At 40.6% G+C, this 14,663-nt stretch overlaps 1 protein-coding gene across 1 annotated transcript; it reads left to right on the top strand.

Moving 5' to 3' along the window:
• The first annotated feature begins 2,902 nt into the window (after window positions 1-2,902).
• LOC113024846 (diablo homolog, mitochondrial-like) lies at window positions 2,903-6,887 on the top strand. Its single transcript, XM_026172211.1, has 5 exons — window positions 2,903-3,007; window positions 3,420-3,552; window positions 3,657-3,779; window positions 6,351-6,461; window positions 6,612-6,887. The coding sequence occupies exons 1-5, from the start codon at window positions 2,964-2,966 to the stop codon at window positions 6,783-6,785; spliced, it is 585 nt and encodes a 194-aa protein (XP_026027996.1). The 5' UTR covers window positions 2,903-2,963; the 3' UTR covers window positions 6,786-6,887.
• Window positions 6,888-14,663: the final 7,776 nt, after the last annotated feature.

Genomic DNA, 14,663 nt, shown 5'->3' with positions numbered 1-14,663 from the left:
AACAACACAGTGGCTAGCGTCAGTAGCTAAAAAAAATCATTAAAAACTTTTAAAAGGGCTGATTCAGTGATATGTAAGGATTTAAAACCAGATTGGAAAACCTCTAAAACATTTTGCTTTTCCAGAAAGGTCATTAATTGGCTGTGAACTATCTTTTCAAGAATTTTCTAGAAAAGATAGTTTGGAGATAGGCCTGTAATTTGCAAGAACCTAGAATCAAGAGCAGGTTTTTTAGTCAGGGGTTTGACAACAGCATGTTTAAAATCATTAGGGACTACACCTGACAACATACTGTGGTTTACCAGCTCAAGAACCAACTGTTGGTAACACCTCTTTTAAGAGTCGGGGAGGGACAGCATCATCTGGAGACCCCGCAGGCTTCAAATGACTCTCCTTTAAAGAGAACAGAGGCCATGTCCACACTAACGCATCGTTTTCTCTGTTTTGGTCTCCCGTCCACACTGAGACGGCGTTTTCCTCAAGGAAAAATGCAGCATTTTGAAAACGCTCTCGAAAACGCATACATTTAAAATGGAGCTGTCCCATCACAGTGTGGACACTCGAAAACGCAAACTTTCTAAAACAATGACGCATTTTAGTCATGTGATGCAGTCACGTGACCAATTAAACAAAGATAGCGAAGGGCGTTACAGCAGTTGTTTTGATTGTTCTCGATTTTGACAGCCCTAAAAAGATTAATATCAGTTTGTACATGCTCCAGATGGCTTTTCTTCAAATTCTTTAATTCTTATGCGCATACGCATGACTGGAATGTAAGCATTTTGGGCCGTTTCAATGTGGACGCATGTGTGGACACGGAGCGTTTTCAGACGAAAAACACAGTTTTCAAATCTATCCAGGCTAGTGTGCATAGTCAGTGTCACCGGCTCAAACCTGTCAAAGACAGCAGAGCAGGAAGCAGAGACTGTGGGGTCATGAGCAGAAGGAGAGATTTCAACCATGGTGGAGGAGACCTTCTCAATAAAAATGTATAAAAAGATTTTTACAGGCAAGGGCTCGATACAGTCAGTATGTGGTGCACTAAGAACAGAGTTAATGGTCTGTTAATAAAACATGCGAGTTGTGACATTTTGATAGATTAAAGTCAGAGAAGTGCTTACTTTTGGTACCTTTTACACTTTTTGATACTGACTCCAACAGTCCTTTAGCATCTGTAATGACACTTGTAGTTTGTCCTTTCTCCATATGCGCTCAGCTCACAGCACTCGCATCTGACAGCTCGGGTTATGTTGTTCAGCCAGGGCTCAGATTTAGTTTTAGGCAGCCTGGTTTTTAATGGAGCCACAGTGTCCAAAGCAGTCCCGCAGGTGGAATAAAACCAAGAGCTCAGTTCCTCAGTCTGGGTGCATAAAAACTCCAGGATTTTATAGCTCTGGTTAAAAACTCATGAAAACTGCTCAGCAGTGGAGGAGTTAAAAATGTGACAGTGCTGAGCAGCAGTACGAGGTTTAACTGAGGTACAGGGAAGAGAAACTACAAACATCACACTACTATGGTCAGAAAACACAGGATCACAAATCTCTATGTTAAAAACAGAAAAACCATGAGATAAAACAAGATCCAGTGTGTCCACGTTCATGTGTGGGACCGGTCACACATTGCACCAAATTAAAAGAATCGATAAGGTTTTAAAATGCCCTTTGCCATGGGCATGTCAGGGCAACACACATGAATATTTAGAAAAAAAGACACACAGGAAGAAATTTCAAATGCATGCATGAGGTGCAGAAATGTGCCAAAAAGACCATAACACTTCTGGGTTTTTTTCTGCTTTTAGTTTGGGTGTCTTTTTCTAAGGGCCTTCAACTTGTCTGCCTGTCTGTCTATTTGATTTCGATAGATAGATAGATAGATAGATAGATAGATAGATAGATAGATAGATAGATAGATAGATAGATAGATAGATAGATAGATAGATAGATAGATAGATAGATAGATAGATAGATAGACAGTGCATGTAGCTCTTTAACCACAGGGGGGCGACCTTGTGTGTATTTTGCAGAGCTTTCACTTCATTGTTAGATGAAGATTACAAGATTGTCCAACACAAGGCACATTCAGCCCTTGTAGAAATTAATATGAAAGCTTTGACAGTTACACAGAAATACCATGGGTGAACACTCCAATTTCAGTATTAGCAGCAGCCATTAATACCATGTAGTCAGAAATCAGAAAGCTGTAATACACTATTTCAGGGTTTAAACATGGGGGGGGGGGGGGGGTGTGTAAAGGATCAGTCTTTCAATAGAAAGGCCTTTCAATAGAACAAAGATATTTTCTTTTCTTTCTTCTTTAAATCAAAATCTATAAAAGGGCAGGGACAGGGTTTAAGCAGACCTGATCATACAGAACTGGATATTTGGAGCACTTGACACATAGGAATGTGATATTTCCATGAATACCTGCGTCTAAGGAAGTCAAGAGTAATATCAAGAGTAAACGTCATGAGTATTGTATATATTAAACTCCTAGAAGAACAAGTCCTTTGTATTTTTTGATTTTACTGAAGAATTTCCATATCCAACAGTCATACATCCTAACATCATATCTTCATCATCATATATTCATTTTTATTATTAGTTTTTATACTGTGGCAACCCCAATGCAATAACAGCCTAATGTTACGCAAAGTGTAAGATAATGAAGATATAAATTTTAAAAATGCATAAATATGCTCCCAGTGCTTTGTTGCACCCTTGTAGTTTGGATCCTGCTGGCATATTTCGAATGAGTGAGTACAGAAATGATTTGTATTCTCACAGCAGTAAGTAGTCTAGTCATTATACTGATAGAAAATGTTTTCCGTTTTATTAGATGTCATTTAAAAAGAACAGCGTTAGAAAAAGGTTAAATGGATATAGAAATGCACCCTGTATTGTATGTCCCTCCTCGGCTTCCGTTGGAGCCCTTTGCTCGATGTGTTGTAATTGCGGCCGATCAATATGGCCGCGCTTAGGAAGGGAGCAGTGTATCTCCGTTTCGTCAGGTAAGGCATTAAGGTTGAATAAACATACGTACTGATTTTGTCATCAGGTCGATTTATCCTAGGCTGAACTGACTTTTGAAAAGAAAATCCTTTAGTGTAGGAAAATGATTTTTTTGTTTGATATCGCGGTTAAACAATGGCAACGGGAAGTTATGAGTCTAAAAAGTCATAAACTCAGCTACGCTTAAATGAGCGTTGTTTTTGTGACTCAATAAAAATGTTCAAAATTACATTCATTTGTAAACCAGCTTCACTTTTGTTTTAATGTTTTATTTGGTTTTAGTTTTGTTTGTTTTTTCCCCCTCGTTGGGCTTTTTGAGCTTTGGTACCTGATCGACTGGTAAAACGTCATGGATTTCACTGGAATTCGCAGCCTGAAACTGAAAGTATTTTTTTGTTTTTGTTTTATCAGGAGTTCCGGTAGTGTCCTGTTGAGCAGCAGAAAGCCTGCAGTTAGTAAACTGGGAAAATGGAGAAATATTCTATACACAGGTGTAGCGTCGTTAGCTGTGGGCGGTGGGCTGTGTGCTGTACCTTTCAAACAGGTGAGTCGGCCTCCCTGCCCCAGCAGTTGTTACAAACTTCACAGCCAGTATATATCCGCTACCTGACCTACTTTACATGTTTATGTTCTGTGTCTTTGCTGCAGGTTGAACCCCTTTCTCATGACTCCCTAATCAAAAGAGCAGCCTCTCTGGCGACCGACAGCTCAAGCACTTTTCTCTCTCAGACCAGTCTAGCACTAATAGATGCCATCACAGAGTACGCCAAAGTAAGTCTGGCTCTTATGGGAAACTTTCTGTCCAATTAGTAAAATCTAGTCCAAGTTCATGTTTATTGTAGCATTTTTACCATCACAGTTGATGGGAATTTATCTCGATGGGCTCACATATACTGCAAGAAACATCCAAACAACACACAACTCTGCACAACATGGTATAAAAATTACAAGTTCATGCTATAGATCACCCCATAAAAAACTCCACTGGATTCAGTTTTCTTTAAAATGGCTTTAGTGGAACAACAGTCCACAGTGCAAAGAGGATCATTTAATATACAGCTTAATATATAACTTTTAATTATTATAATTTTTTGTGTTATTATAATAAAGATAATAGTATAAATTTCAGTTGCATAATACGTTCAAGATTATATCATCACAGCTGGATGTAAATAAAACTGAATTAATAAAAGGTTCAGTGCGTATTAAGCTTGGGGTAGGTAGTACTCCTGAAGTCTGATATTCTGCTACTATTACTCTTCGTATCTTTTGCCTGATGGGAGAACATTGAACAGGTTATGTGAAAACTAGTACTACATTTTTCTACTAAAGTATATACTGATCAGCCACAAAGTTGAGTAGTACCTGCCCAAACAGTTTTCACCTGTTATGACATGGTCGTTCTGTGCCCATGCTCAAATCTTGGCAGCAGATCCTTTGGATCCTGTGTTCTGCAGGGTGGTGTGGGCTCCATAGATCAGAACGTTCTGGCCCATCACCTAAAGATTATACTGTGATCGTAGGGTTTGGAGGCATTATATTGTGTTTTTCTAATGTTTATTTATTTGGTTTCTTGTGTGTGCCCCTTGATTTTGCATTAATTAAACATAATTCAGTTTGTGGCTCCATAATGTAGTACTTAGTATAACACATTTGATTTAGCAGATTAAAGGATGCTGGTTCAATTCCATTTGAGGAATTCCCCTTTGGGGTTGTGAGAGGAGGGACATCTGGCGTAAAATTCAGCCAAATCACTACCTGCCTACTTGCTGTAATGAGCCTCTGTGAAAAGGCAGTAGCCAAAGTAGCTGCTTGTTCTTTTTCTGACAGAATGCCTGTTAGATTTGTATTGTTGATTGTCCCAGCGAATAGGTTTATGCTACAAACCTAACAATGCCTTTCCTGTCTGTGGGAAACAGTAGCCCGATCATGCCTTGCTCAAAGCAGTAACATCATCACTCTGTCATCAGCAAAGCAGACAATCACATAATTCAGTATATAAACACCTGGTCCACAGACTCCTCAGTCTAACATCTTGTAAAGATTATTACTGCTGATGACACCCACTGGCAGCTATACCTATCATCAAGCGTTGCACAGTTCTAAATAAGAATTAGTAGACTATCAGTAACTACGATCAATACATGTGTTCACGAAATCCTCAAAACATATCAAGAAAAACTGGTATAAAAACAGCATGCTGTGACTGTTATGAACTGTGTGTTTCAGCAAATACTATTTTCGTTAACATAACCGAGGCTGTTTCAGTTGCTTAGTACAGTTCAGTGAGAGAAAAACAAGTAACAATGTCTAAATTTGTCATGTGTAACAAAAAAAATGTTCTTTCAAAAATTAGTTTTTCAGCATTTTGGGGGAGTTAGTTTCTTTTTTGTCACATCCCCATGAAAAAATTGTTCACACAGCACACTTGTTTTTATTTATTATAAAAACAACACAGTGTCCCTGTAAATAAATGTCAGTAAACGACCTGTGGATCATGTGTCATGTCTGGAACAAATACATCAGTGAAGTATTTTTTTGACCTCTGCAGTGGCATCAATGCTTGCACGGTGGGTATAGCTGGGTTTCACTGTCAAAGAGTTCCCACAAACTATTTGCTGATTCTTTTGCTGTGGTTGCTGCTGACACTGATGATGATCATAATGACATATGTTTTTTGGGTATTTAGTGTCATCAGGTTTGTTCAGCAGTCTGCTGATCAAACATAGAAGCACCAGAAAAGCCACTTTGTCAAAAATGGCATGAAACGAACCAAAACATCAGTTAGCTGTGGTCATATGATGTGGCTATTTTGAACCATGTTTCAGACCAGTGTACAGAATATCATGTAAGGCCAGTATCGAGTTTCCCATTCCCAGTGAGTACACATCATGCCTGTTCAAAAATCTGCTTATTAGCTTGATAAATAAAGGTTTATAAAATCACGAGTTTGCAGACTGCAGTGCTTATCCTGCTCAGTGCAACACATTAAACTGCATGTGAAAATGCCTCCAAATATCACTTTGTTCCAACACTTTCATGCTCTCAGATTGCATCATAAATCTAGCAACTGTTTAATCTTGCAGTTAAAACCATTAAAATAAAGTTTAATTTGTTTGAACATGTGCAGTGGAGAAATGGACAACAGTAAATGGTGACCATGGAGCTGTTTAGGGATGAAGTGAAGAAAAAGACAGGGAAATTGTTGGTGTGACTTAAGATAATGTAAAGGATAAGGTGAAGTGGGGATAGATGTTCTGCTGTGGTGACCCCTGAAGTGTTCCTACTGTTTCCAAAGTACTACTAAGTTGTTCTTTAATAAGCTCCTTGTCCTTATTCCAGGCTGTGCACACACTCATTGCCCTACAAAAACGATATCTGGATTCACTGGGAAAACTGACCCCAGCAGAGGAGGATTCAGTCTGGCAGGTGATCATTGGCCAGCGTGCAAAGGTCAGTCTTCATTGCTCTCTTCGGTTAGAAGTATTTAAAGAAAAACATCTCGTTTTGTTTTTTTTCGTCATTCTTTGTAAATGTGACCACAGATTTACAAACAGGTTGCTGTAGATCTGTTTGGGTCTTATTCTGATTTTGTCCTGACAGGTTAATGACAGACAGGAAGACTGCAAGCATTTCGAGTCAACCTGGTTCAGTGCAATGAAGCTCTGTGAAGCAGCAGCTGAGGCCGCATACACATCAGGTGTGTTGTTTTTAAAAAAAAAAAAAAAAAAAAAACATGAGCTATTTGGCCTGTGTGGTACAACAGTCAGGTTGTAGTGTTGAGGCAAGTTCTCCTAGGGTTCATCTTTTTTAAGCTTTCTACATTGCCATTTGTGGTGGTTTCTATTCAGGTGCTGACAGTGTTGCACCTTGATCGGTGTATGGATCATTTGCTGTCAAAAGAGAGAGATATGACACCGCTGCGATGCTTTACAAACACGGCATTAGATGGTCATTAAAAGATGAGGTACTTTTCCCTGTTGTTCACAGGCTGAAATGCAACTCTTAACCATGAAACAGCCTCCGCCATCAAAACCCTCAACAAGCCCTTCTAGTTAGAGGTTAGGATCTGGGTAAACTAAGGAGGACTGATGACTAACTATATTGCGCTGCTCGTATTTCTTATACGATTTAACCATTTCTAAATTTATTTCCCATTTTATGGTAGCTTATTTTTCTCTCTTGCTTCTGGCTTTAATCTATGTTTTTCCCATCTTCTTTGCACATCTTTTTCCACGGGCAGGTGTAATTCTGGCATCCCTTTTTCCGATTGCTAAATTGTATTCATGTGGGTACCTGTGCGCTGCCGGGACCCCCGAATTACCCCAAAAGGTATGAATAACGTATCCATCTATTATAAATTGGAAAAGCACAACCCTAGCAGGAATTCAATTTCAAATCTTTACTCTGTAACTGTGGGAGAAAACTTTAACCCGCAGCAAGGCACCGCCTGCATCATATTTCTTCCCACAGAGCTGCAAGCAAAATTAAACAGCACTGCGTTGAGAATCTGGAGAGTAGCTCGCGCTGTTTAAGCTTAATGGGATTTGGTGGCAATAGGAAATGTTCTGCTAAAAGCAGCTCTGACTGATGGTGGGTCATCTCAGACGCGCCCGTCAGTTAAGTCAGTGCTGGGCTAAAACAATAAGTCTATTAAACACAGTCATACTGCCCACCAGAAGCAAGTATAGTGCAGTACTTGAATCAGTTTACATCACTTACAACTGCAGTTTGTTGTGTTGATTTTCCTACCTTTTGGTCGTCAATAATAACTGCACAAAAGGCATCCTCGACCATTCTACCAAAGTGTAATCCAGCGTGCTGAGAGAGGATCGAGTGAGATGGCAGTTTGTGTCCTTTGCATCCAGGCTCAATAAAGAGAAACATGATGAAGGACAGCACAGTGTGTGTGTGTGTGTGTGTGTGTGTGTGTGTGTGTGTGTGTGTGTGTGTGTGTGTGTGTGTGTGTGTGTTTGGCGGAATAACGGGATGATAGGGCATCGTGTTCAATTTCTGCTATCTTTCTCTTTATTATTTTTCAAGAGGTAGCCAGAATAAGGCTCCACTCGACACCTATTGCAACCGGCAAACTGTCAACTGGTTCGTGTCGATACAGGGATTTCATATTCTACTTTCCACCCACACTTGCATGCTCACTCACAAACTAGCAGTCGGCCTTGTGTCCTTATGTGCAACTGCTTTTTCTTCTAACGTTCTCACTGTGTATCCCACGTTTTCTGATCCTCGTTGACTGCATCAGCTCAGCAGTTCTCCCCGCACAGCCAAAAGTATCGTGGCAACAAATCTTGTGGCCTAATCTCACCTGGGCTCATATTAGAGCGGTCGCCGCTTATGTTTCCAATCCCATCACCAAACACTCGTATGATTAAATTACTGAAGCAAATCGGCCAAGGCGGCGAGGATGGGTGGGCCCTCATTTCGGTTGCATTGGTGCACCTAACTCCAGGGAGCTGGATTACTAGACAAATTTGTCAATATCAATGTGCTTTGGATGGTGGGCAGAGGAAAATAAAAACTGACAAACAGAACAATAATTTTGGCAAAAGTAGATATAGTGGCATTGATGCAATCTGCTGCAAGTCTGGCAACGGCGTGTGCAAAGCTCTGAGCAAAGCTGGGCAAAGCTGCACGGGCTATATCAAGCTGTGCATGTGAAATGATAGTGGAGAAGGGTTCAGACCTGGACGAACACAGACATGACATTATAGGGATAAGATGGAAAAAATAGTTGTTGTACAATGAAAGTCGCAGCTTAAAGCCTGACTTTCCAAACAAGTTAGGTTGCCATGTAAATCCCAACGGGACACTGACCCCGCCTCACCTTCTAGGAGCAGCTTCAGGGAAAAAACTATCGATTCCTGTTTTAAGGCCAGCGCCTCAGTCAAGGCCAAATGACAAAATCATTTCTTATATATTTTCCTTATTGATTACTCTGTGGCTGTGAAGCTGATCTAATCAATATTTTTATATTTAAAATTGATCAAATAACAATGTGTGATGCCAGACGGCTCACTTGCAGTGTCAAAACTACAGCATTGGCCACCAAACTGTTTCCCTCGGCCTCCAACAAGAAGAGCACAAAGTAAAAGGAAAATGAACACAAACTGACGCAAAACTCAAAACTAACAGGAAGAGAGAGAAGAAGCACAGAAAGCAGAGATTTGTATAATAGCTGCACAAAAGTGGCTCCAAATGGAAGAAAAGATCAAATAAGATTAAAAATAAATACAAACTGGGGCAAAATAAGTAACAGAAACGTAAACATATCACAAAATGAACTGGGAAAAGAAAGAAAAGAAGTGAAACAAATTAACAAGAACTCGTGTGGCATCCTTTGATTTCAGTCTGTCACATCCTGCCTCGCTCGTCAAGTCGGGCTTGAAGTTTCACAAAAGGACATCACTAATCAATGGGTGGCATCACGGTGGCTACATCCATCCTCTACATGCAGACCTGGCTGAACCCATCGTAAACACTAAACTGAACATCTACCTAAAGAGAAATGCAAGTCACACACAAACAAACCAAAGGAGCAACAGCAAGACGAAGGACATGGAGCACAGAAATGTAAAAAAAAAAGGTGCAAACGGACTACAGGAAGGAAATTTAGATCTTATTCCGAGACACAAAATTCCATCCTGAGGAGCAAAACAACTAAACGGAACGCAGAGATTAATTTCTACTGTATCTCTAATGTGAAATGACACCCAAAAATGTCGTGATCCTGGGCCATGTTGGCCGAGCAGTCTTAGTTTTCATGTATTTTTGTATTTTGTTCTGTATTTAGGCCGCGGTTCCTGGGTTGCTCTGTTAAGTTGTTCCTTATTTGATTTGCCCTTGTGACCTTTACCCCCTGTGTGCCCCTCTGTGCATCTGTGAGCCCCCGTCTCCCCTCCTTGTGTTTTGTTCAATGTTTTCCCCAGCCCGTTACGTTTGTGCTCTCTCTCTCTCCTCCTGTCTGAAGCTCTGTGTACTTCCTGTTTTACTTTGACAGTCTGCCGTCAGTATGCGTCATGTTGTGTTACCAGTGTTGGGGAGTAACGGAATACATGTACCGCCGTTACGTATTTAAAATACATAATATGAGTAACTGTATTCCGTTACAGTTACCGTTTAAAAAGGTGGTATTCAGAATACAGTTACTTTGTTGAAATAAATGGATTACACTGGGGTACTTTCCTGTTTCATATTGTCGCGGGTCAGGACTGTTTGGTTTTGTTTGACAGCTACGTTCTGTTGTTCCAGGCGGCAGCGTTACGGTTGCCATGGTTACAGGGCGACGCTCTCTCTCTCTCTGCGACTGTGTGTTTCCTGGGTGAGAGAGCGCCTTTTCGTTGTTGTTGTTGTTGTGCTAAGCTAACAGGCAGAATGCTACAAGCATAGCTCTAAAGAATGTAGCATCATGGGCAGTGTAGTCCGTGTTGCAGGGAGAATGGACTGCCATACACGTTATGGGTCTGTGAGCGCGAGGAGGGAGAAAAAGGGGAGTGGAAAGGTACGAGTTGTCATCGAGCAGAAACGAGAGCTGGAAGCATGTAAATATAATAATAACCACTCAGCCAAGAAGAGTGCCTGACGAGCCCAGTTGTAAGTAAGCTATTTAGACTCGACTGTACACCGTGTTCGTGTTTTCCTCCGAAAACAACAAGTTCTGTTAGAGCAGTCTTTCAACGCCTCTCTCTGTCTCTCGCAAGAAAAGTTGACCCAGACAACAAAGTAAAGCTATTTTTCGGCTACGAGCCGACAGGGACCCCGCCGTATTAGTCAGAGGTCCCTTTACTACAGTTCAGAGTCGCGGACCTTCAGTAATAGTAATAAATCACACAGCAATAGTACATTCACGTAGTTGTAAAAAGCATGATAATATATTAAGTAATCCAAAGTATTCAGAATACGTTACTGTCATTGAGTAACGTAACGGAATACGTTACAGAATACATTTTGGGGCGTGTATTCTGTAATGGAATACATTTTAACTCATTCACTGCCAGCCATTTTCAAATCAGGTAACTCCCCACTGCCAGGGTTTTTGAGCATTTTTACTCATTGTTGAAGAGCCACAGAAAACTGTGTGTTATGATCATATAAACGCTGAACCTACCAAAATGAAGAACAGACTCTCTTCTTTCATCCAAAAAAAAAGCTTGTTTCTACCATTTTCCATTCTTTAGTAATCAGCTGTAGAAGAGAGGTGGGTTCCACCAAAAAATGCCTGTTTTGACCAAAAAAAGGGAGAAAACGAGCTTTTCGTGAAAAATACATTTCAAGCAGAAAAGTGCCTTTGACACTAATATTTCTTGCTTTGTGACACATCTAACATATAAAATAGTTTTTCACTTCTATAAAACAGAAATAACACTGAGAAAGGTTATGTTTTATCAAAACAATTTATTTACAAATATATGAAAAAATAAAATGTACATAGTGAAACATTTATTCACAATGAATAATTCACTTTTGTGTGGTAATCATTATAACACTTTCCGGGATGCAAGGGCACACAACGAGACTTGCACCACATTTTTGTCTCACTGCGCAATCCCTTACGTGCGCAAACCCCGCACCTCCTTGCAGGTCTACTTTTACTGCTGGTGGGCTTCAGTTTTTCAAGTTGCCCGAGGTTGTATTCTAGCCCCTCCCATTGAAAAACGTAATTGACGTCTATAGATGTCAATGGCAGTCAACGTAAGTTTTTCAATTGACGTCTATAGACGTCAATGGCAGTGAATGAGTTAAAAGTAACCTTCCCAACACTGTGTGTTACTCCTGCCTGTCTCGTTACGAGTATCTGTGTCAGCTGTGTTCCCTGTGTGCTCCCACTTCCCTCGTTAACCCTCTGTGCATTTAGGTCCACGTCTCCCTCATCCTGTGTGTGAGTCTCCCTGTGGTTTCTGGTGAGCGGTACGTTTAGTTTTTCCCAGTTTAGTTTTTCCCAGTTTAGTTTTCTATAACTTGTTATCTGTTTTTCCAGCAATAAAGCTGTGCTTTTTGAGTTTATCCCCCGTGTCCCCGTGAGTTTGCGTTTGGGTCCGTTTCCTGCCTGCCACACAGCCGAATCATGACACAAAAAGGTGTAAAATACTCAGAAATAATCCAGTTAGTAAAAAGGAGAGAAACACTGTAAAGAGAACTCCACTAAATTGAAGAGTTTCATCCCCGCATCCATGTTTATGCAGTGGATGGGCTGGAACCTGTCCCAGCTGTCCTGAAGCAAAAGGCGACACACCCTCATCAGATCATCGGGTCATCACAAGGTTGATTTTCCAAAGGGTGGCTGGCCTCTCCCTTAGAGATGAGGTGAGGAGTTCGGCCATCCAGGAGGGGCTCAGAGATGGATGAGTGGGTGGGTAAGTTTACTTGAACTAAACTGGCAGAACAGGTTAAGAACATCGGGGTGAGACTGTGATGTTATAAAACTTACAACACATTTCTGTGCTGCATCTGAGGTTTCTACAAGCCTACTGCAGTGGCTTCACTAGTTCAATAGAATGAGTCAAATTTTAAACTATAACTATATATATGACAGAGTGCATCACTGTTTGTGAGATGGGTGAGTGTGCTCAGTGGCGTCTGAACCAGCATGGAGCCCTTACGCTCAGAAAAAAGCTCTTTGTAAGCCTGTTCTCAGATCTGAAGAATCAAGTTTGTCAGTAGTGAATCTTCAAAATCAACCAATCCCAAATCTGCGGGGGCTGCGAACGATGTTTAAAGCTGTTACCGACACGCACATAACCTTTTCCTTTTTACAGAGCACCTGTGTATTCTGCTGAGTCTGTGTGAGGGTCAGGAATCTTTTTTGGAGCTGTAGCTTTGAGTGTAGGTGAGCAAGTCCAAATGCTGGGCTTCCTATTGATTTTTTTTAGAACCATTTTTGCTCTAAAAGGAATTCACTGTAAAAGAAATGATTAGGACTCACCAAGTTCAGTCAGTTTCATTAATGTAGGCCACAATGCAAGGCATGAGGGGCTTTAGAATCTGCACAGCACACCGTGTGCCTTGAAACAGGTGAGAAGAATATTCAAATTAAACCATTTAATAGCAGAGCAGGACGTGGTGTGAATATGTCTATGGCTACTCTATTCTTTTAACAGCTACATAAACATATAGATAAAAAGTAATTTTGAGTATTTATCCATTTTCTTCCACTAATGCAAACCAGAGGTGAGCTCATCCCAACTGACAAGGGGCAGGTTACACCCCGGACAAGTTGGCAGTCCATCACAGTGCCGACCAACGGTGCATTTTCCAGAAGAGACACCTGAGAAATTGGGACAATAGAGCGCAACCATTTTTCTCATAGCATGTTGCAGGCACAATTAAGTGGGGACATAAATCATGTACTTTTGAATCATGACGCTTCATTGTTCTTTTTGGTCCATTACTACACTGCTCCTGTCCTTTCATTATTTTAAGTTTGTGAGTGAATAGGATGCTGTGACTGATGTGTTTTGAAGAAGATCTTTTTTTGGTTCCTACCATCTCCCGAGGGAAGTGTTTGGCTCTTTAGCTGCTCAATGCTTCACCACATTCACCAGCTAGTTTCTGACCGTGTCTGTCTGCTGTTTCATGCTGAGCAGGTACAGTAATGAGGGTTCATGGAAGTTTTCTGTTGCCTGCAGCAGTCAAAAACAATGCTATTAGAGTGAATGGCAGTAAACCAAAAGAGTGAAGTTACAGACCAGACACCTAAACGGCGAGCCAATAATCTCTAGCCAGAGGGGAGTCTGAGATTTTGGTGATACATCTTTGCAGATTCATGCAAGTGATACCTTGTTTTTGCACTGTCAGTGATAGATCGTTACTATAAAAGTATTAAATATATCTTCTTTAAAGATCTTAGCAAACTGTTCGGGTGGTTTTTAATTCATTATTTCTTAAATAATGGAGGAAATCTGATGGAATTTCTAAGTTCAGAGTTGAAGACAGATGTAAATGGAACTGTTTAAAATGAGAGAGGTGAGGCCGGGTAATGCGTTCGGGAGCTTACCACTCTGTAACTGTTCCCACTCTTCATCATTGTGCCTTCGGCTGAAACAGGGGTAAATGGATGAAATTGCAATTCAGACAGCAGTGGGTGCCCAATCAATTGCTTTTCAGATGCTTGTGTTACTGCCCAGGCATTTTAAACACTTGTCTGCGCCTCTGAGCTTTTTTCTTATGCAAGATGCTTCCACCAGACCAGCTCATCCTTTCAAATGATGCATTGATCTTGTCAAGCCACCCATATGCTAACCAACTAAGTGGTAAACCAGGGATGTATATTCTTGCATTTAAAGTTAAAGGCAGCAGAGACTTTACAGTTGTATTCTGGAGAGAACAAATGGTGATAATTTGTAGGACGCTGGGGAAATACAGACAGAGGATCGAGCTATTGTCTGTCTTTCTATCATCTCAGAGTAATCAAGTTATACATCGCATTTGATCCTCTGTATCTGAGTATGTGCTCAATGCACCAAAAGCCTTACAAGACTTCATTGTGAAACAAAGTCCCCAGTCACTTCCTTCAACTAAATGATGACAAAGCAGAAGTTATTTCGTTTGGCTCCATTAAGATTGTAACAAGACACTTGGTCTTTATCCACATATGTTTAAACTGTAGTTAAAAATCTTGATGGTAAATGGTCTGTATTTGTA

The sequence above is a fragment of the Astatotilapia calliptera genome, chromosome 6 (assembly GCF_900246225.1).
Source record: "Astatotilapia calliptera chromosome 6, fAstCal1.2, whole genome shotgun sequence".
Classification (NCBI taxonomy): Eukaryota; Metazoa; Chordata; class Actinopteri; order Cichliformes; family Cichlidae; genus Astatotilapia; species Astatotilapia calliptera.
This window is presented reverse-complemented; position numbering and strand designations above follow the sequence as displayed.